Source organism: Musa acuminata, chromosome BXJ2-5, assembly GCF_036884655.1.
Source record: "Musa acuminata AAA Group cultivar baxijiao chromosome BXJ2-5, Cavendish_Baxijiao_AAA, whole genome shotgun sequence".
In the NCBI taxonomy this organism is placed as follows: domain Eukaryota; kingdom Viridiplantae; phylum Streptophyta; class Magnoliopsida; order Zingiberales; family Musaceae; genus Musa; species Musa acuminata.
In genome coordinates this window covers 37,481,792-37,503,221 of record NC_088342.1, presented here as the reverse complement: position 1 = coordinate 37,503,221, position 21,430 = coordinate 37,481,792, and the positions used below count along the sequence as shown (strand labels likewise).

General features: G+C 37.9%; 2 protein-coding genes and 1 long non-coding RNA gene across 9 annotated transcripts; 2 read left to right on the top strand and 1 right to left on the bottom strand.

Moving 5' to 3' along the window:
* The first annotated feature begins 429 nt into the window (after nucleotides 1-429).
* On the top strand, nucleotides 430-4,819 carry LOC135612674 (pentatricopeptide repeat-containing protein At2g22070-like). 2 transcript variants are annotated; one of them, XM_065109244.1, is made up of 3 exons: nucleotides 430-3,106; nucleotides 3,220-3,269; nucleotides 4,105-4,819. In XM_065109244.1, the coding sequence occupies exon 1, from the start codon at nucleotides 447-449 to the stop codon at nucleotides 2,811-2,813; it is 2,367 nt and encodes a 788-aa protein (XP_064965316.1). In that variant the 5' UTR covers nucleotides 430-446; the 3' UTR covers nucleotides 2,814-3,106; nucleotides 3,220-3,269; nucleotides 4,105-4,819. The 2 variants fall into 2 exon arrangements, with proteins under 2 accessions (XP_064965316.1, XP_064965315.1); XM_065109243.1 differs by having other exon boundaries at nucleotides 3,220-3,279.
* On the bottom strand, nucleotides 4,381-7,052 carry LOC135612675 (uncharacterized). Of its 2 annotated transcripts, none has more exons than XR_010487043.1 (3): nucleotides 6,720-7,052; nucleotides 5,763-6,105; nucleotides 4,381-4,516 (listed from the first exon to the last, which is right to left on the bottom strand). It is a non-coding gene; the product is annotated as an uncharacterized LOC135612675 (long non-coding RNA). The 2 variants fall into 2 exon arrangements; XR_010487042.1 differs by having other exon boundaries at nucleotides 6,848-7,052.
* Nucleotides 7,053-15,124: 8,072 nt separating this feature from the next.
* LOC135612673 (transcription factor TGA1-like) lies at nucleotides 15,125-21,366 on the top strand. Of its 5 annotated transcripts, none has more exons than XM_065109240.1 (11): nucleotides 15,126-15,343; nucleotides 15,869-15,887; nucleotides 16,120-16,236; nucleotides 17,514-17,682; nucleotides 17,774-17,848; nucleotides 18,508-18,567; nucleotides 18,645-18,722; nucleotides 18,798-18,861; nucleotides 19,532-19,803; nucleotides 20,025-20,261; nucleotides 20,922-21,366. In XM_065109240.1, the coding sequence occupies exons 4-11, from the start codon at nucleotides 17,524-17,526 to the stop codon at nucleotides 21,072-21,074; spliced, it is 1,098 nt and encodes a 365-aa protein (XP_064965312.1). In that variant the 5' UTR covers nucleotides 15,126-15,343; nucleotides 15,869-15,887; nucleotides 16,120-16,236; nucleotides 17,514-17,523; the 3' UTR covers nucleotides 21,075-21,366. The 5 variants fall into 5 exon arrangements, with proteins under 5 accessions (XP_064965314.1, XP_064965312.1, XP_064965310.1 ...); XM_065109238.1 differs by having other exon boundaries at nucleotides 15,869-16,039; XM_065109242.1 differs by lacking the exon at nucleotides 15,869-15,887 and having other exon boundaries at nucleotides 15,125-15,343.
* Nucleotides 21,367-21,430: the final 64 nt, after the last annotated feature.

The window sequence follows — 21,430 nt, the reverse complement described above, 5'->3', positions numbered from 1 at the left end:
ATTAAGTAAATTGTTTAGTTTGGTTGGTTTTGAGGTTGTACAATTTGATTTATGATTTCAAAATATAAAGCTATACCTAATTAATTATCCTCTTGAATTCTCTATTTTATTAATGTCTTTTTTTATTCCTAATAAGAAGATCCATTAAGGATTCTTTGTTGTTTTTTTTTTGGAAAAATCGATCTTAAATTTTCATAATTATCTTAATATACAAATCATTTTTTAGAAATTTAATATGATTGAACTTCAAATTTATTATATATATATAAATATATATATATATATATATATATATATATATATATATATATATATATATATATATATATATATATATATATATATATATATATATATATATATATATATATATATATATATATATATATATATATATATATATATATAACTGAAGCAGTCTGCCTTGATGTGGTTCTTCTTCTTCTATGTCTCTCACTCGGCTTCGGTCGATCCATTCCCGGCCATCTCCTCCTGCAGACTTATATGCTTTTCTCCTTCAGACGTGCGTGCGGACCGAGAACGTCTCCGCCGGCCGATCCATCCACGCACATGTCGTCAAGGCCGGCCTCCACCTCGGCGTCTACCTCGTGAACAATATCATCAATCTCTACGCTAAGTTTGGATTTTTTACCGATGCCCACAATGTTTTCGACGGGATGCATCTCAAGAATGCGTTCTCGTGGAATACCTTGCTGGCCATGTATGCAAAAGGTGGTATGATTGGAAGGGCGAATAAGGTGTTTGTTGAAATGCCCCAGAGGGACTCTGTTTCTTGGACCACGATGATTGTGGGATTGAATCTGATGGGAGAATTTGAACGGGCGGTTGTTGTGTTCCTGGAGATGGTTCGGTTTGGAGTGCCACCGTCACAGTTCACATTTACTAATGTGCTCTCATCCTGTGCAGCCCTCGAGGCGTTGGATGTGGGTAGAAAGGTGCATTCTTTTGTGGCTAAGCTTGGGCTGAGTGGTGTTGTTGTCGTAGCTAATTCCCTGATCAACATGTATGGAAAGTCGGGGGACGTAGAGACTGCAAAGGCTGTTTTTGATATGATGAGATTGAGGAGTGTATCGAGTTGGAATTCTATGATTTCGATGTATTCTCAGTCTGGAAGAATGGATCTTGCTCAGGACCAATTCGACGAGATGACTGATCGTAACATTGTCACTTGGAATGCGATCATTGCAGGATACAATCAGAATAACCTGAATCAGGAGGCATTGGAGTTCTTCTCGCGTATGCTGAAAGAACAGTCTGTGGTCCCTGATAATTTCACGTTAACCAGTGCTCTTTCTGCTTGTGCTTTCCTAGGACTGTTGAGAGTGGGAAAGCAGATCCATTCCTGTATAGTCAGAACTGAAATGCCATGTCATGGGCAGGTTGGGAATGCTTTGATCTCAATGTACTCCAAGTCTGGTGGGGTAGCAATTGCTCGAAGGGTTCTTGAACAAACAATGGCTTCTGATCTTAGTGTCGTATCCTTTACTGCACTCCTCGAGGGTTATGTTAAGCTCGGAGACTTACAACCAGCTAGAGAAATCTTTGACTTGATGAATTATCGGGATGTTGTTGCTTGGACAGCTATGATTGTTGGGTATGTTCAAAATGGTTTCAATAGTGAAGCCATGGATCTCTTTAGGTTGATGGTTGACAATGGTCCTAAGCCAAACCATTACACGCTGGCTGCAATACTGAGTGTTTGTTCGAGCTTGGCATCCTTGGATCATGGCAAGCAGATTCACTGCAGAGCTATCAGATCAACAGGACTGTCAGTTTCTGTGAGCAATGCCCTTATCACCATGTATGCTAGATCTGGAAGCATTGCAGGAGCAAAGACAGTGTTCTATCAGATATGTCAGAGTAAAGAAACTGTCTCATGGACCTCAATGATCATAGCTTTGGCTCAACATGGACTAGGAGAAGAAGCTATAGTCTTGTTTGAAAATATGATTAGCACAGGCGTGAGGCCCGACCATATAACATATGTTGGTGTGATTTCAGCGTGTACACATGCAGGACTAGTTGAGAAAGGGAGGCATTATTTTCAACAGATGCAGACTAAGTATATGATCCAACCCGCACAAAGCCATTATTCATGCATGATTGATCTGTTTGCGCGTGCTGGTTTAACTCAGGATGCCCAAGAGTTCATAAAAACGATGCCAGTAGAACCAGATGCCATAGCATGGGGGTCCCTTCTGGCTGCTTGCAAAGTTCAGAAAGATGCTGACTTGGCAAAGGTTGCGGCAGAAAGATTGCTGGCTATCGATCCTGTTAACAGTGGTGCTTATTCTGCACTTGCTAATGTATATTCTGCATGTGGGAGATGGGATGATGCTGCTAAGATTTGGAAGCTAATGAAGGATAAAAGAGTGAAGAAAGAGCAAGGGTTTAGCTGGACACACATAAAGAACAAGGTTCATGTCTTTGGAGTTGATGATGGATTGCACCCACAGAGGGATGCAATATATCAGATGGCTGCAAAGCTCTGGAAGGAGATTAAGAAAGCAGGTTTTGTTCCTGATACCCAATCTGTCTTGCACGACATTGATGAGGAGTTGAAGGAGCAATTACTTAGTCATCACAGCGAAAAGCTTGCTATTGCTTTTGGGTTGATCAGTACTCCTGAGAACACAACTTTGAGGATTATGAAGAACCTAAGAGTCTGCAAGGACTGTCACTCTGCAATAAAGTTTATATCCAAAATCGTAGGACGGGAAATCATTGTGCGAGATGCTACTCGCTTTCATCACTTCAGATATGGCTTCTGCTCATGCAAAGATTTTTGGTAAAATCCATCTAGCATATCGAGAATTGTTTTGCTTATTCAATGATAAACTCTGGAACCATACAGATGAACGATCTTATTCAGGAGATCCAGGCCTAGCAAAAGACAAGTCTGGATGCTGTAAATTTTGATATATGCTATCAACAGGGAAGAATTAGGATACATGAGATCCGATTCTAAGGCTGAGACCCAAAAGAGCAATGTTATCTGGAGAAGGAAATATTGGGAAAGAGGATAGTCCAACCTCAAATGTGACGACCTTTTATCTTAGCACAACCATAAATTTACTTTTTACAGGTTAGAAATTTTATATTCCCAGAATTCAGCACCTATCCCTTTATTTACATAAAAACCAAATCTATATATGAAAGTCCTTGTTGCCGTAACCCTTTTCTTTTTCTTGTGTCTAGGAAATCTGTCACTTGCTGGCATAGGTCTGAAGCAAAATGAACTTCTTCAGGTATATATAGGTAATGAGCAAAAAATTACCTTTATTTTTCATTAACGCAAATAAAGTATGTATACCATCACTTATCTATAATCAGGCAGCATATTCCCTGCCACAATTGCTCCTTATATAGAGAAATTCATGTACCCCAGGATAATTCCATATATCGAGTTGTTCTGTTGAAGAAATTTTCTTGGCTGTAAAGGAAGAAGTCAAAGGAACATCCTAGATTTTCTTTGGTTTTGTTCTTTACATCATTCTCCATTTAGTTCAAGGAATAATGAGCTTAGCATGTTGCTAATGCAAGACTACAGCCTGAACACACTATGTGACCGTACCTGCACATACATCATGAGCATGCATTTTTCATTAAGGCTTCACGTCATTGATCATGGACTAGAGTCAGATGTGAATATTTATTCCTGATTTCAGACACATTTCAGTAGTTTCCGATTAACTTGATTCCATTTCCAGTGCCAAAAACGTTCTTAAACAACTCAATGGATTGAAGTTGTAATTGAAATTGGTCTCCATTTTCAGACATTTTAGTAGTTTTCCATTGACTCGATTCAATTTCTTAAGCCAAAAACCTTTTTAAGATAAATCAATGGATTGAAGTTACAGTTGAAATTGGTATCCATTTTCAGACACATTTCAGTAGTTTTCCATTGACTTGAATTCCTTTCTTATACCAAAAACCTTCTTATAATTGATAGATTGAAGTTACAGTTGAGACCTTGTTGCTCCTGCTTTTAATACATGAGACATCAACTCAAACTGTGTGCAATGTAGATATAAGTTTGAGTTAGAAGATAACACTGCTTGAATTCTCCCTAAAATCATGCAGGGAGGCAGCAGCAAACTAGGCCATGGACGTGGAATCAGGGACACGCAGCACCGTGCCTGGTGAGTGGCCAGATGCTTCGCATGGGACCATGCAGTCTACTTTTGTGTAGCATCTATCAATGTAATCGCAGTGGCTGCTGCCATCTTGCACTGATTCCCAGCCGGTCATCTGAAACTGATCAAACCATGAGATAAAACTCAACCGATAGAAGAGGAAACAGGGCAAGTCGAAGTGGAAACTTATCTGCCATTGCTTACTGTTGGACCGAGAAGACATGATGATGTTGGAGAAGAATTGAAGATCTACCATCATCTTTAAGCTCTGAACTGCCGTTATTTTCAAGTGCTGATCTTGTGCCAGTGGGAGGAGAGGAGAATCTGCTTGATTGTCATTTTTTGAAAATGGATTTGGCCTGGAAGAAGAAAGAGGGTACGTCACAAATCCAAAAGATTTTGTTGCCATTATGTAAAGTAAATCTATCTAATTTGTGATGCCGAAATCAGATAAGGCTATTAACATGGAGATGTTGGTGGTAGGCATAGTATGGTCAATTTTATAATGGATAGACTTCACAACACTCTGTGCTTTACACCTCTATCATGGACAGCCTAAATGTCTAGTCTTCTTCTTAATATTGCTGACTTCAGACACAGATATGCTATGCATGAATGTATGTATGTGAATGTAAATACACAAAGGCTAAACTTCTTAGGTGGCTCTTTGACTTTGGGTGCTGTTTCAAGTTAGTTCTCAATTTATTTCTTGTGTCCAATTAGTATTCGAACTATTGATTCTGTGAATCAAATCCATTCTTAATCATTGTTAATGGTATCACAGTCGATGCCAAAGTCTTGTAAGCAAAAAAAATTTGAACTGACTGTGATTATCTCATATTTCAGTTCAGCTGATTTGGTTAACTCGGACCCAATAATTCACCAAATAATTTGACATAAAAAATATTTTGAGAATCAACTTGAAACAGCATACTAATTAATGAAAGGAATATCTAGGTAAATAATATGTATGTAATTTATTTACTTGATTGTGTCAATCTATAGCTATGTTTTTATTCCTAAGTTAGAATTAGTTTCAAGACTGAAAAAAATGAAATGTAGAGCAAGGAAAATTTAAAAAAGTGTGGAAATATGTACTAAAAATTCACACAAACATTTGTCAATTAGATTTGACATTGGTTATATCTGTGTTCCTTGTTTATCTTCTCTTCAATCCATTTCACTTAACCCATCATCAGAAAACTTCAAGCTATGATTTGTTTCTGTAGAGAGAAGCAGCAGTAGAAGCACCTGCATGACTTAATTCTACCCCACAAAACCAGCTTCTGTCTCATTTTCAAGCTATATTCTACATTTTTCCACAAAGAACTTATCCAAGCTATGTTGAATGAGGAATAATTGAGCTGCATTTGAGTCTATGTTTTGAAAATTCTGATACTAAATTAGAGCAGCAAAGATGAGCAGAAAGAAAAAGTAGTCAAGCTATGTTAGATGAGGAATAATTGAGCTGCATTTGGCTCTAATTCTGATACTAAAATAGAGCTGCACGCATGAGTTTTCTTGTTTTATTTCCTAATGGCTGTGCTTGAAGTCTGCTCTGATCTTGAAAGAACAAAACAAACTACAACTAAAACCATGTCTCACTTCTTTTTCTTTGGAGGTTGAAGCGCCTCTTCCTCTTTTATCCTTGTCCTCCCGATCCTCCTCTACACCATCTTCCTCGTCCTCCTCCTTGTCTTCGCCGGCAACATCGTCGTCCCCATCCTCATGATCTTTCACCCTCGACGTCCTCCTCTCCTTCTCCATTCTGTTCGTCTCCACCCAGATTTTTCTTGCCATTATCGGTATCGGGGTTCTCATATTCCTCCCCATTGTCATCAGACAACTCATCTTCATCATCATCAGCATCAACAGGCTCATTATTTCCATTCTTCACTTCATTTTTCTCTCTGATCACCAGCATTTCGGCCATGTCGAAACTTGTATCCTGATCAATGCACATTCAACATGAGAAACAAAAGAAACTAAACGGAGATATCCTAGTTTACCCTTCTACTTGTGCATATGTCCTCCATTCTATGTATGTGAGAGATGGCTTCCACATTAGACACACAGGCTAACTTAAGCAAAATAAACCATAACTATGTAAATAGCTGATAAAAGAATTATTAATCGGATTGCAGCTAAATCCTTCTCAAACACTGCAGCAACTCATCCAATCTAATGATGTGGTTGGATCATTTGCATCTAATTATTATTGGCCTCGACGTATATTTCGACCATCTTACTTCTTACACCGAGGATTGCATATTAGCATTAAGTCTGTTTAAATCAGTGATAAATGTACAAAACAAATGTTAACCCACTTAATTAATCACTTGGAGCATAAACTTTAATCCATTAAAAGGGATCTTTTGACGCTTTCTTCCCATAAACTTCAGAATTTATTACAGCAAAATCAATAAATGAATCGAAAATATCTCTTTTCCATGTCCAGAAAGCAATCGCATTAGGGTAGAGTTTTTGGATAGAACAGAAAGATCTTTTGACATTTTTTGGCAGAAAGACTATATCTTTCCTAAAAAGCCGATATGGACTAACATTTTACGAGGAATCGCAGCCAAAACCCCTCGAAACCATGAAAGCCAGTGAAACCCCCATAACGTTTTGTTAAAGAGATCGAGCAGCGGGAAAAGAGGGCAAAACCCCGAGAAAAATCCGATTTTTACTTCAGAGGAGAGTTCCCAGGAGACAGATCGGGGTAGGAGAAGGACGAGTCCGAACTAAAACGAGCTGGAAGAGGCACCGCTCATGGCCAAGAGAACCGCAGGGCAGCGACACTACCGACCGCCGGAGCCGAGGAGGAGGAAGAGGCGGACGCTGGGAGCCGCCCCTGCAGAAATAGTGGCGCGGAGGACTTAATCGGTCATTACATTAAATCCCTTAGTTATCGGGTAAACCCTGGTTTTGGCCTCTTAATTAGCCTTCAAGACCTCGGCATTAAATCCTGTGGGAGGGTTAATTATAGATTATTCTTTTTATAATTAATTTTTTTTAAATATTTTAATCTTTATATTTTAAAAATTATATTAGTATTTTTATAATTAGAAAAATAAAATATTTACATCACTTTAACATCATGATTTTATATATAAAAATATAAAAATAATTTTAACATATGAATTGATGATAATGGACGATAGTACTACTAAGAGACGTCATCACTCTCCTCGTCTACAATATTGATCGTGTCCCCCAAAAACATCGTTATCCGCTATCATCAATCAAGATGATATAATTATTATTTTACCTTTTAGTTTCATGTTTGTATTGATAAAATTAATAGTGTTAGGGATGCCAATGTAACTTATAAATATATAGGTTAAAATCTAGATGACAAAACTATATACATATATATAGATTGCACTGTGGAGTACTAAAGAACAATGCTTTGGAAGACGATGCTTTGGAACATTAGAGATTGCACTGTGGAGTACTAAAGAACAATGCTTTGGAAGACAATGGGTATTTCCTTCCTAATATAGGAACTAGTGGAGTAGGATATACACTGAGACATTGGCATGGAAGGCTGATGGCTGCAGGTTGTTCTCCAATCTATGCTTGAAGCCCAATTCAAGCAGAAGGGATGGCAATTCTTGAAGGTTTAAAAGAACCAAAGTTGAGGGTTTCTGACTTCCTAAAATATATAAATTTCACCTAAAGGCAAGGTTTTTTGATGATATTTTGCAGTTGGACAGGAAGGTCAATGTGGTTTGCTTTACACATATTACTACAAATATAAAGAAAAAGAGCATATAATGTTTCCAGTACAGGCTGTAGATGTGATACAAGAATCATATGGGTGATGATTTTGATTGGCAAGACTTTGTGTAGCTTTAGGGCCTTATGAAGTCCAATAGCTGAAGTTTTTTTCCTTAGAAAAAAATGAAGTTATTAATAATAAGGTAGAGATCAAGGAGTTTTATATACTTACCCTTTCAACATCTAAAAATAATATGCATAGTTATATATTAGATATATATTCACCCAAATATCTTATTTCCATTTAAAAGCCATCCAAAGAACCACAGATTGATCATATTTAACTGATGTTAGTGAACTGCAGTTACAAAGAAAAGGTAAAAGTATTTTTCATTTACTTTAGTGAAACATTTTCATATATCAGTTCAGTGAAACATTGAGTCTCTTTAAATCAAGGAATAAAAAAAAACCTTCAAATATATTCTCTATTTTACTAATGTCAGCAAAAAAATAATCCCATTACCACAGAGCTTTCAAGTGAATTCACTCACTGAACTTTGATGTTGAAAGATCATGTACTTCCCCAGTCTTCACCTCATAATCAAGAAAGATCATTGGCATCAACCAGTAGGCACTCTAACTGGTCATAACTGCAAATCACTAATTGTCTTGATAAATGATCATGTAGACAAGTGGTAAAGTTGATTAGCAAAAGCCAGAAAAAACTTGAAAGATCACAGAATATGAGACTTGGAATATTAAGAGTTGAAATTGTTATCATCATCAAGAAGTAGACATGGCACCCTTTTGGGATATATCCTGGCTTACAGTTACATGTTGACTGTCTCTGCATATGCTCCCTCAGGTTTTCTCTGGTGAAGATCTTGGCTCTTCTTTAGCTTCAGATGCATAAAAATGTGGATGATGAAGCTCTGACTACATTTAAAATCTGAAGCTATTCATTTAGCTACTTGATTGGAGTCCCTATAGACATGCATCTACTTTGTACATATCGAAACAATCTCAGAAGACAAAACATAATGGTAGATATGTTCATCAGCATTCAAGGAACTTTGAACCATGGATTCCAGCTTCCAGGACAAGTTGAATTTTCTCCATTTACTCATTGCAAAACAGGCCTATCATCAGATTTGAACTCTGATAATTCATTTATTAATAAGAATTATCTAAGTGATCAGGTCTTGTACTTGAAATTGTTGATGAATGATCAGTATTTCATATAGATGGTATGATCATGTATACATTAGTTATCGCAACGATATGATACACAAACGAAATTATCTCTTCTATTTTTCTTGAAACTGAGAGGCTCCTCTATATCTTTCTAAACATCAAGTAATTCCTCTAGACTGGAATTAGGTAAATATTTAAAGAAATTGCAAGTCGCTCGAGTCACCGGCTCTTTGTTATGCATATAATCAATAGAGCAAAGGATGGACTGCTACATCTTTAATAAATGTATCATAATGTATAGGTTATTGGTTAACACAATGTATCTGACCATGAATATGATAGTTGGACATGACTCTAAATTAAAAGTTTAAGCTAGTAGGTTTTGGGCCAATGGGCAACATATTTAGTCTAACATAATGTCTGAGATGTTTAACAGAGCTTTTTGGAGAGGGCAATAGCCATCTAATGATTTTATTTTTGGCATCCAATTATATCAAGTTGTAGAAATTTCTGCACTTTGTCAAGAAGATGATGATGATGATGATGACTGACATGTAAGTTTCCCATGATTCTGTCCAAATTGCAAGTTGGAGACTTCATGCTTGAGGGTTGTGGACTTGGGGAGCACTTGAGAGTGAGGAGGAGTCGGACCAGTAAAAGATCAGTCTAAATAATGATGCAACCTTTGAATCTTCCTTGTGACCTGTATTCCTGTTCTAGCAGAAAAGGTCAGTACTTTCCCAGCTGCATTGCTAACTCAACCAGGATAAGATGTGATTGAGGCCAAGGAATTCCAAGAAACCTTGAGATTTTGGTTGATATGCCATAGAAAAGATATCCATTTTATCATCTACCAAGTTGTACTGCAACTCTTTATGTTAGCTAAATCATTGTACATTTCATTCATCTGAAATATTCACTTAGTACACTAATGACTTGAGTTGTCCATGGAGATGGCTTAACAGCACAGTGCTTTAGCTCAATGTCTGAAAGGTTTTGCTGTACTTTTAAAGGACTGCAATTGATACCACTAAAATAGATTTTAGGTATCTTTAATTCTTTGCATCACAATATCAAGTCTTCTCTAATGTGGTGAGCACTGTTTAAGAATGTCTTGCCACTTTGCAGTGCACTTTACCACTACATCCTTCCAACAGTGGTTGGTGGCTTCCATGGTCTACAAAAGGCAAAGAGACAGTGCAAGACATTGCTGCTCTCATTGTCCCTACTCTACAACCATAATAAACTGGAAGGGAAGACATTGTATGGAGAATGTTTGCCTCATATTGCACCCAGAAAGTTCTGACAGTAATGGAGATGATGGACAGCAGGAGGAAAGCTCAACAGAATCCATTAGCCAATGTACCCCTGATTGTCCAGAAATGGAGAGATGATACCAACCCATCACCCAATGATTGTTGTGCACTGGAGGAGCATGCCATGAACCTGAATGCTGCAGAGGAATTTATTTAGTAGGAAAGCAACTTTTCCTCAAGGCAAAAGATGAGAAGATAAGAATAGCAACATTAAAAGTATCAGGAATTTGCTATCATAGCATATCCTCTCACTTTCATATTCAGATTCCAGTTATTGTTTATCAGACAACCTGCATCATGCCTTTGGATGGTTATAAGAATGTTTGACTTCAACAAGGAGCAATAGCACTTCCTTGAACTGCTTGGCATGATTATGTCAGTAGAAAAATCTTGAGATCATCAGATATTGGGGGTTTCAACTTAGGCTTTTGAAGAGCTCTTCTTATGTTCTAATGATGGAATGGGGTTTACATTGATCACCATATAAATTTCAGCATCCATGTTCTGCCATGTTTACAGAGTTGATGAAGGAGGATTTTGCTTGCAGGTGTAATAAGAACTATATAGATTAGTCCATTACTAGTTGATAAAGATGTTCATTTTACCAAAGAATTAAACCCGATGAAGTTCGGAGATTTAACTAAGATCGATTGAGCCATATATTGATGAACAAATAAATTGATGGCCTTTGTGGTTGATCTAAATATAAAGTAAGCAGGGTTTTGCTAAGGTTGCTTCATATTATCATTATTATGCCATATATTTAGCCTTAGTCATAATTAATCTAAAATCTGATGAAGTTAAGAACAAACTGATGGCCTTTTGGTTCATCTAAAGACAAGAGTAACTAAGATTTTGTTAAGCTTACTTCTTGGATCTCTCAGATCATCGAGGCACAAATCGGAAAATAACTTGATGGTCTTGTGTTTTTATCTGAATCAAAATAAATAGGACTTTACACTGCGTAATGTCTCATGGATCTGATACCTTAGAACTTAGTTGAAGCCTCAGATTTATGTTTTTGAGCTATTGGCATCTCTTATCCCTGTAGATCTACTAGGAATCATCACAAAGAACATGAATGCAGTGGTCAAAACACCACTTGTGTAAGAATCTTACTCATTCTCCATTACTCACCCTTATCCCTGGCTTGCCTGCTTTCAGGAGTTCTTTTGCATGTCTGTTTGGCCCCATCCACCTATGCTCCTTCCCTCCATCAAGTAAATCCACTCCTATCTACATGTAAAAGGACACACATGATAGGAAAAGGTGCCTCAATTATTGTCTGTAGCCAAGGAGAGAACACTATCAGGGAATCATCCAATCAAAGTGACCACCATGATTGTTGGGTTTCATCAAACAGTGGGTGGGAGAGAAGTATGCCTTTTTTTTTTTTTTGTTGAAACAAGTCCACTAACACTGCATAAAATAATTGCATGAGAGTCTTTTTAAAGGCTGACCAACCTTGTTAATAAAGCAAACATACTTCTTTGATAAGCAATTTGATAGAGAGTTGGAGAAGATAGAGCAAATGACATGGCACTCAAGAGAAGGCAAAGATGATGAAGACAATTGGGTTCTGAAGGGAAAGAGGGAGCTTTCCTTGTAGCTTTTACAGGATCATGGATGGCACTTGCATGGAAAGTTTCTGAACAGGTCCATGAATCTACAGTGAAGCCTTATCAGATGCATCACTTTAAGCTATTTATGCCATATAACTTATACAGCTGCTTTATAAATTGATCCTAATGAATCATAATAAATGCATTTTTACTGTATCTGAATCTGAGCCACAGACTGCTGCTTGACAAATCATATGGATCCAAAGCACCCAACTTTGTCTCTGCCTTTATACCTTCATTAAAGTCTCTCCTTTCCTTAATGCCCCCAAACTCTTCTCAGTTTATGCTTGTTAATTTAAAGAACAGTGGCTGGTCAGCTGGCAATTCTCAAAGAGGTTAGCTTCTTATTATAAGGTTCAGTGCATGTGGGTATCTCCATTTATCTCCTCCCCTCTCAACTTCATGGAAGTGCTCTTCTCCTCCACCTCATTTATGATCGGACATTGAACCAAGATTACAAGCCAAACTGGTAATCTTCATCTGTGCATGCCTTTCTTCTGCTCTCTGTCTTTGCATTTTGTCATGAATCCTAGCTTTCATGTTTCAGATGTATCGGTGTTCTTTTTCTTGCTGATAGAAGAAAAACAATGCATTAGGTTTCTAGCTAAGGTTTACTTGGGTCTAATTCTATATCTAAACACTATGCTTCCCGTCGCAAGAACAGTAAAAGCCAAAGAAAATTGAGTAAACTCTAATTTTCAAAGCTTTGTTAATCCTAGTAGAATTTTCTGATCGTAGAATAGACAACATTAATTGTATACAAGAAACTAGAACGAAAGGCACATCCAAGAGAGTTGATCTTTAGATTTGGATAAGAGAGAATACATCATGCCAAGTTCACAATTTGAATTTATCGAGTTTCGATAAGATCCTTAAAAAAAGATTAAAAAAATTAAAACTAGCCGTCTTGTATCGAGTAGTATTGATTTTATACAACGGATGATTTTAGAGTAAATCTTATATCAGATCTAACATCTATTTTGGCCTATGTATCGAGAAATAAATACTGTGTATATTAGACGATATTGCGAACCTTGAGATAGTCAATAAATGACGAGAGCACGACAGCCAGCCATTATGAAATAAAACAAGAAAATCCATGACTTAATCTGATCCAAAACATGTCTTGCACTCCATCACATTCATTCAAATTAGATATAGAAATAAATGGGCAGTGGAGTTGACTTGCAATCACAAAAACTGATCCATATCCAAGACCTCAATTACAACCATACGATGGTATGAGTTGAATTGTCATATCCCAAATTAAATAACCTTAATGGTGACTTCAGCTTGGAACTTTTCATCCATGATCATAAAAAACACTTCTATTGATTCTAACAATTAATCCTTATCGATCCAATCGATCGACAAATATCCTTTTCTCAAGTCAATTCAAGTATAATTGTTCTCTTCGTCAACGATCAAAACCACACGCATTCCACACTTGTTCTTGGTGTTCTAGAACTTGGAAAAGTTAGGGCGACTCATTGGGTTAGAGGAGACATATGGAAATCACCAACACTACATGTGAAGGAACCTAAGGATGCATGGATCGATCACATCACTACATGATGGAGATTTATGATGCTGAGAAATTTTCTTTGGTGATATGCTTTCATAATGCAACACTTTTATGACACAAAAAGTTAAGATTTAAATTTATCTCTTCGTTGATTCTCATACTGATACATGACTGCAACAGTAAACTTGCTCATGATCATAGCTGGTGATGATGAAATGAGACCAGGAATTCTAAACTCAATTTGCTCAAACAAGGTTTTTAATGATGAGAGTCATGTCTTGCCAAAGAAGTCTCAAGAAATGGGAGAGAAATTAATGAGAGAAACAAGAATCATTCATGAGGTAAACAAGAATCTAATTCTCATAAAAATTAGTAAAAAAAATCTAGAAAATTCTTGTTCATTGCAGACTAAATATGCTCAAACATTTTAACCTTTCCAATCATTTAAACAGGCTATGTTTTGCCAAAGAAATCGCAAGAGAAAGGAAATAACTTAGTAAACAAGGGAAAGAATAAAAGAGGGGAAAGAAAGAAAGAAAGAAAGAAAGAAAGAAAGGGACTGATTCGTGACTTAAGTCGTAGCTCGAATCCTTCGATGTGCGCCGTCATTGTAGGTCATTCGTGAGCTGACTCGGGGAGCGCCAGGCCAGAGTAGGTCGCTGGTGGGGCCCAAATCCAGTGGGCCCAGAACCGGAAAGAGGCGACACGGGCGACCCCCTCGGTGCGGTTACCAGCCCACGGAGCGCGTTGGACTCGGTTGGGGTGGGTTGGTGACGGTGACGTCCCACCTGACGTGTTCCACCACCCACATAACATCATCGCATCCTTTAATCTAATCCCCCTTTTATTACCCCCACAATTACTATATTATTAGTCTATTATTGTTGTTTCTCCACTAATAATGACCGCCGGTAACGTTACGCTCACCGCCATACAAGTTCTTTGCTTATTGCGTAGGCCCGCATATTTCAATAGCCATTTACATTTATTATAATCGTTTTTGAAAGATCAGAAAGATGCAAAAGGATAGCAACAGTTGTATTCATTCATTTTTCTCTCACAGATACTGTTCTATTTTCCCATTTGCTACGATCCTAATATTATAGATTTTCTCTTTTTTTCCAATAAATAAATAAATAAAATGGTCATGATGTATCTTTTTTTTTTTATTACACAATATTATGACATCATCCAAATATATATGTAATTATATATATATATATATATATATATATATATATTATGCATGTAGAAATACTGAGCATATGCAGGGCAAGTGGGGATGGATGGGTAAGTGGACCGGGGTGGATCCACGCCTACCTAATAAACGTGACGGGTGCCGACGTCAGTAGGCGCACGGAAGGCTATCATGCGCCGACGGAGAAGGCTAACTAACGGAGGCATCGATGTCCGGCCTGTGGCGCGCGGTCGCCCTCCGGCGTGGCGTGGCGTGGCGGAGTCTTGAGCAGAACGGCGACTGACGGCGTCCCGTACGTTGACGGGGAGCGGGGTTAATTATCGTGTCATTATTAGAACGAATAGAATAAATGGGCGGGCGAGGAAGAAAAAGAGTCGGAGGTCGTTTTCCGGGATACCGACCTCCGCTGGGTGCGTGTTTGCTTGGCCGTCCGCTTCCTTCCTGTTTTTTTAACTTCGCTCTCTTGCTCGCGCAAGCAAAGCCACCGAGGAGGGAAGGCAGTGGGGAGGTGAGAGAGGCGAAAGGGACGGCGATGGAGGCTCTGAGGAACCGGCGATTCCGACCCCGATGCCGCTAGGCCTGCCGGGAGCATCTCGCAGGATCTCGAGGTTCTGAAGCCCCCTTCCCCCTTTTTCGTATTTGATTTGATGCGTGTTGTTTGCTGCCCTCGGATCTCAAGATCGTCCTTTTCGATGGAAAGAAGCCTCTTTTCTATGTTTCTGGGTGGATGTTTGGTAGGAGCTTGATTCCGAAAGGAACTTGCTTTTCTTTTGCTTCCTCTTTGTTGTTTCTTGGATTGGGGAGGCAACCGAAGCTGTCAACTCTGGGCTTGGCACCTCCTATCTACTTCCGGAAATTGTTGGGGTCGGTTTGCTTTTACCATCAGTTGGCCCTTCCTCAGACTATCCAGTGAAGACAAGAAGCGAGGGTTTAAGTTTCGAAGTGGCTTTGTGTCAGGGGAGAAGGCTTCGAAACCGAAAGAGAAATCCCACTTTGTTAAGCTTCCTGCACATTGGAATACTGTTTTGAGGGAGGTGTTGTAGGATCTTCCAAAGGATCTTTATTTGAGTCCTTCTTGTGATGAGACTCGGATGGGATTTCGAATCTTGACAGGCTGCTTTCACATGTTGCAGGTCTTTATTCTGAAAGCAGGTCAAGTATTATCTCGGGCTCAAGATTGAGCTTTTTTTTGGCTACTACAAGATGGTCTTATGCAAATGGGATGAATTCTTTAATCTACGCGCTTTCGTTTTAGAACGAAAGAAAATTGATGAGTCGTTATTGTTGTTGTTGCTGGCTACTTGGTAGATTATCCTCTCATCAGTGGGAAGAAGCAGGGCAGAAGATAAACCGATCTTGCTTACTGTAATTTTTTGCCTAGCAGGGACATTTTGGAACAATGATCGACCACCCCTTGCTTCGGGAGGTAGTGAAAATTTTGTATACCTCGAAAGAGATGGACAAACTAGTCAACCTCTGATAAAGAACATATCTATCTCAGGCAATTAATTTCTTTCTCCTTTTTATGTTTGATAACATGAGTAGACTCATCATTTGAGCATAAAATTGCAGTGAAGTTTCTTTGGAAGTGAATGAGTGTATAACACTCTGGGACAAAAGTCTCTTTAAGGAAGACAATCTTACAAATACAGCAAATTTACTAAACCAGTTGGATGGTCTTTGTGGTTAATTTGATCTAGTCATATAGTAAGTAGAAGATGGATTGCTATTTGTTAAGTGCAATAGGCTGCTGTTTTACTTCTTTTTGCTGTTGGAGTTCAAATGTTAAATGAGAGGATGATCTTTGGAAAGTTCATAATTTTTTCATGTTTTGCTTTATGATGATTCTTTCCTGAGTTATAGTTTTTTTTTTTTTTTTCTACTTGTCTTGTTAGTTAGAGCAGATATTAAACAAGATCGAATAGGTTACCATTGTTAGGTTGGCCAACATGTGGATCTGCCAATAATACTTTCTTCATTTTTGCAACAATGTTTTGCTTTTCCCTGATGATTGGTCTTTACCTCTGTATTCTATCTTGGAATGTCCTGACAGAAGTGACTACTTGATTGTCTATTGGTGCATGTGTTACTCTGTGTAGGTATAGTTATATCCTTCTAGGATTACCTCAATATAATATAGTGCTAGTAGCTGATAAGGGCAGTGCTGCTCCAGATGATAACACTTGGCATCTGGGATTATTATGTTGTGCACCTCTGTTACAAAGGCTGTATTCAGACTGGTCTAATGCTCATGGACGAGCGTCAGTTCAATGGCATCTCTAGTTTGGTCATTTCACTGATTTATTATGAGAATGAATCTAATGGTTCATCCGATCTTTATATGATATGGTAATATAGTCTCCTGGAGCTTTATTTTCTTGTACAACTAAACTTAATATCTGGACTTACAAAGGTCTCTTATGATATTGGTGCTAAAATCTTGGAAGGAAATATACTTATGGTGGTTTGCTGCTCGATGACAAGCCAGAAAGACGGAGTAAAGTATGATGTCAACAAAAAGGCTTCTAATAGCAATTATAAATGTATTTGGCCTAAACTTCTAGATATTCTAATGGTCTCGAGATCATTACAAAAGACAACAGATCTCTCATAATCGTACTGAAAAGTTCAGTGTTTTTTCATTTCCTTGCCTGAATTAGCAAATTTTCAAATGTTATATGTTTGGTTTATGCTGCTTTGGCCATTATTTTTCTATTTTTATGCAGCTGATGCCATTCACCTTTTTAATCAAGTAATGTCATTTTTTTTCCTGTGCAGTTCAAATAACATGAGCTCTGCATCGACTCAATTTGCATCCCCTAGAAAGATGGGTATATTTGAACCAAACCACCAGATAGGCATGTGGGGAGATACCTTTAAAGCTGACAGCAGTCAAAATACAGGGGCATCATCAATCGTAGAGGCAGAGATAAAACTCGACAATAGGGTAGGCTATTTGAAATATTTCTCTTTTCTCTTTTTTGGTTAGAATGCTGAAATAGGTGACATTAGATCTTTACATTGTAATGGTTTTGCAGTTAGAAGATAGTCCTCATACCATGCTAGGGCCATCAAAAAAATACGACCAAGAAGCAAACAAGCCTACAGATAAGGTAACCAAACTGCTTGTACCATCTTTGTCACTGATAAAATTTAATATATTATGGATGGTGATTAATCAGCTCTGTGGTTTCATGCATTGCCTTTAAGTAGAAAAGGATATTTTGTTGATTCAGTAGTTTGGATTATCATTGGTTTTCTTCTTGTATCAAGAAAATATTATAAAAAAGCTCAAGAAAATCACATCATCAATGGACCTTACTCACCAAAAAGCAACAAGTCACTTTTGCTAAAGTTATTACTAGATAATGTAGGATGCTTAGGATTTAGACTTGAGCCATGAACTAACTTGTGCAAGAATGTTTTGATATGACATTAGAAGCATTGTAAGCCATCCTAATGCCAATGATAAAATTTCTTGGCTGTGTTCAAGCTTCTAAGATGTTTCAAAATAAGGGATGAAAATGCATGTTCTTTCTTGTCAAGGAAGATTGTGGTGAACTCATACCTCATTTTGTGAAATCAAATTTGTCAGTAATTTTTGTTAGGTCCAAACCTCTGACTATAGATATATGAACTTAGATTATGTATGGACAATTAAGTAGTTAATTTAAAGATAATTCCATATGCTGTAAACGCTCCATGTGAACATGAATGACATTATAATTTTATATAATAGTGATGTCAGTGCATATGATTACTTTCTCTATAGGTATTAAGACGTCTTGCACAGAACAGAGAGGCTGCTCGAAAAAGTCGTCTGAGAAAGAAGGTATATTTACATGGAAATTCTGCAAATGTATGAAAGTTGCACACAATATTCTTATCTTCTGTTGCTTTCTTTGATAGGCTTATGTTCAACAATTAGAATCGAGCCGTCTAAAACTAGCGCAGATAGAACAGCAGCTTGACCAGGCTAAGCAGCAGGTATAGGGAATATTTTATATAATAAGCATACAAGTTGTCAGTTCCTAAGCTGATTGAGTTACTGCTGAGCTGCAGGGTGTCTACATTGGTGGGAATTTAGGAGAGTCAACTCTTGGACTATCAGGAAGTGTCAATTCAGGTGAAATATTTGTTCCCTCACTTTTGGAGGCACAGTACCTTTTTAGACCATGCAACATCAAAATGATTGAGCCACATAAATAGCCACTCAAAATACCAGGGTATGGCTATGACCCCGAACTGGTGGGAACCCTCACTGGGTTTGCACTAGTGTCATTCTTTTTTGCTTTGGTATTCGTTGTTTGTAACATTTAATTATGTCAGACTAGAATGCTTATAATGTTTAATATTGTATATCATGCTTGTGCACGTCGAGGAGCATTAATATCTTCCTCTGTCTATTTTCTTAATCTTAACTTCACATTTTTAGTTCAAACGCATTGTTCTGGTCTCACTTCTGCTTTACGTGTGTGGTTTATCCTTGGCCTAAGTAAACCATATAAGTAGAGTCAAAACAGTTACTGCAGTAACTATCATTAAAGAATGTATGAGTTAGTTGCTGAACCATATTACTACCTTGCATGAATATTAACTCGGAAGACGGATGTTAGTTGCTTTCTTTTATGATTATTAACTGTTATAATTTTTAAAACATGCTGGGAGCTTTGTGCTTTAGGGTTTTTGGACATGCCTTTTTCCTTATTATCCTCATCGTGGAATTTTTATTGGAGAATGAATTTACCACTTCGCCTGCTGAAGTACCTAAAGGATTCCTTCTTGACATCTTTCAGGTGTTACTGCTTTTGAGATGGAATATGGGCACTGGGTTGAAGAACAAAACCGACAGACTAGTGAACTTAGAGCTGCTTTGCAAGCACATGTATCTGATATAGAGCTTCGCATGCTTGTAGAGAGTGCATTGAGCCACTATGACAATCTTTTTCATATCAAAGCAATTGCTGCGAAATCTGATGTCTTCTATCTTATGTCTGGCATGTGGAAGACAGCTGCAGAACGATTTTTTCTTTGGATTGGGGGTTTTCGGCCTTCAGAACTTTTAAAGGTGATTTAATGAGTTACATCAATCTCGTGATTTTATTGGTTTTTGTGGAGTAAAAGGTCCTAATATTTTGGTACTTAGTTCAGATATTATTAGCACAGCATAACATCTTAAAGCATCAGTTGAAAGGGCCATTTTGTAAATGTTGCAGCATTCAGACTATTGGACTATATGATCCCTGTATTTGGAGTGCAGTTAACATGTATTTACTTTCTTGGTTATAGGTTCTCTCACCACAGCTTGATCCTTTGACTGAGCAACAAGTTATTTCTGTCTGTAACCTGCAACAATCTTCGCAGCAAGCTGAAGATGCACTTTCCCAAGGAATGGATAAGCTTCAACAAAATCTTGCTGAGACTCTAACATCTGATTCCTCAGGAACCTCTGGTGTTTCGGATTACATGGGACAGATGGTGAATGCAATGGGGAAACTGGAGGCTCTTGTAAGCTTCGTAAACCAGGTAATTACCAGTCTTCTTACAATGAACCACTGCATGTTATTTTCTCGTTCTCAGTTCTTCCTTTTCTAGATCCTTTATAAAGTTTGCATATGCTGGCTTAGATTAGATTTGAACTGGAGTCCCTTGTTTTAAGATTAGATTTCGGACCCAAATTTGCATATGCTGGCTTGTTCAAGGTCTACATTTTCCTTTTCTTTTCCTATTTCACCTCTGTATTTCTTTTTGGGATAAATTTTCTCCCCTGTATTTGATGACTCAATTGGGCAAAAGTGATAAAGCAATAACATTTCGTTCATGGAAATATTTTCAAAACTGACACTAGGTTACTCAAGACAAGGTTTTAGATCTTGGTCTAATGCAAGTTTTAGCAACTGATCAAACTGATATCTATCATATGACTATATCAGATGGTACACCATCCGGTATCACTGGAAGAAAATGATAGTTAATTAGATATCGGCCAATACCGATCCTCGGTCAAGCCGATAATACCAGTCGGTCCGACCAATATTGATTTTTCATAATGACACATGCTTGGGTTGAAAAGTGGGCTACCTATTACCAGCAATCATGAATAGTTTGTTTGAGAATGTTCAGTCGGAATGAATGTTCACCTCGGAACGAAACTATCCTTTCCTAATGCTAATGTTGTTACTACAGGCTGACCACCTTCGGCAGCAAACCTTGCAGCAGATGTACAAGATTCTCACAGTCCGCCAAGCAGCACGAGGCCTTCTTGCATTGGGCGATTACTTCCAACGCCTTCGTGCCCTTAGCTCCTTGTGGGCTGCCCGACCTCGTGAACCAGCTTAGAAACTTCAGAACCTGTACCTTGCAACATGCAATGTCGTCTGTGACCAAGAAGCTGCTAGGGGAACGAGATGGTAGGAAGGTAGCTGCTATCATCCAGATTCTGGAGTAATTTTATCAATAAAATAGTCACCCAAATTGAAAGCAGGGAACTGAAATGGAGATAATCTGTAAATATTTATGACAGCTCCATGACCTCTGGTTGTGAAGCCGTATATGATGTCGTATGTTGTAAATTATGTTGTAACAAATTCTATCTTTCCTTTAAGAACATCTGTGGATTTATCCGGGTTCATCTGCCTGATGAATTAAAGATTTTTAGGTTCACAAATCCAACTTTAGCGACATAAAGCTGAGTG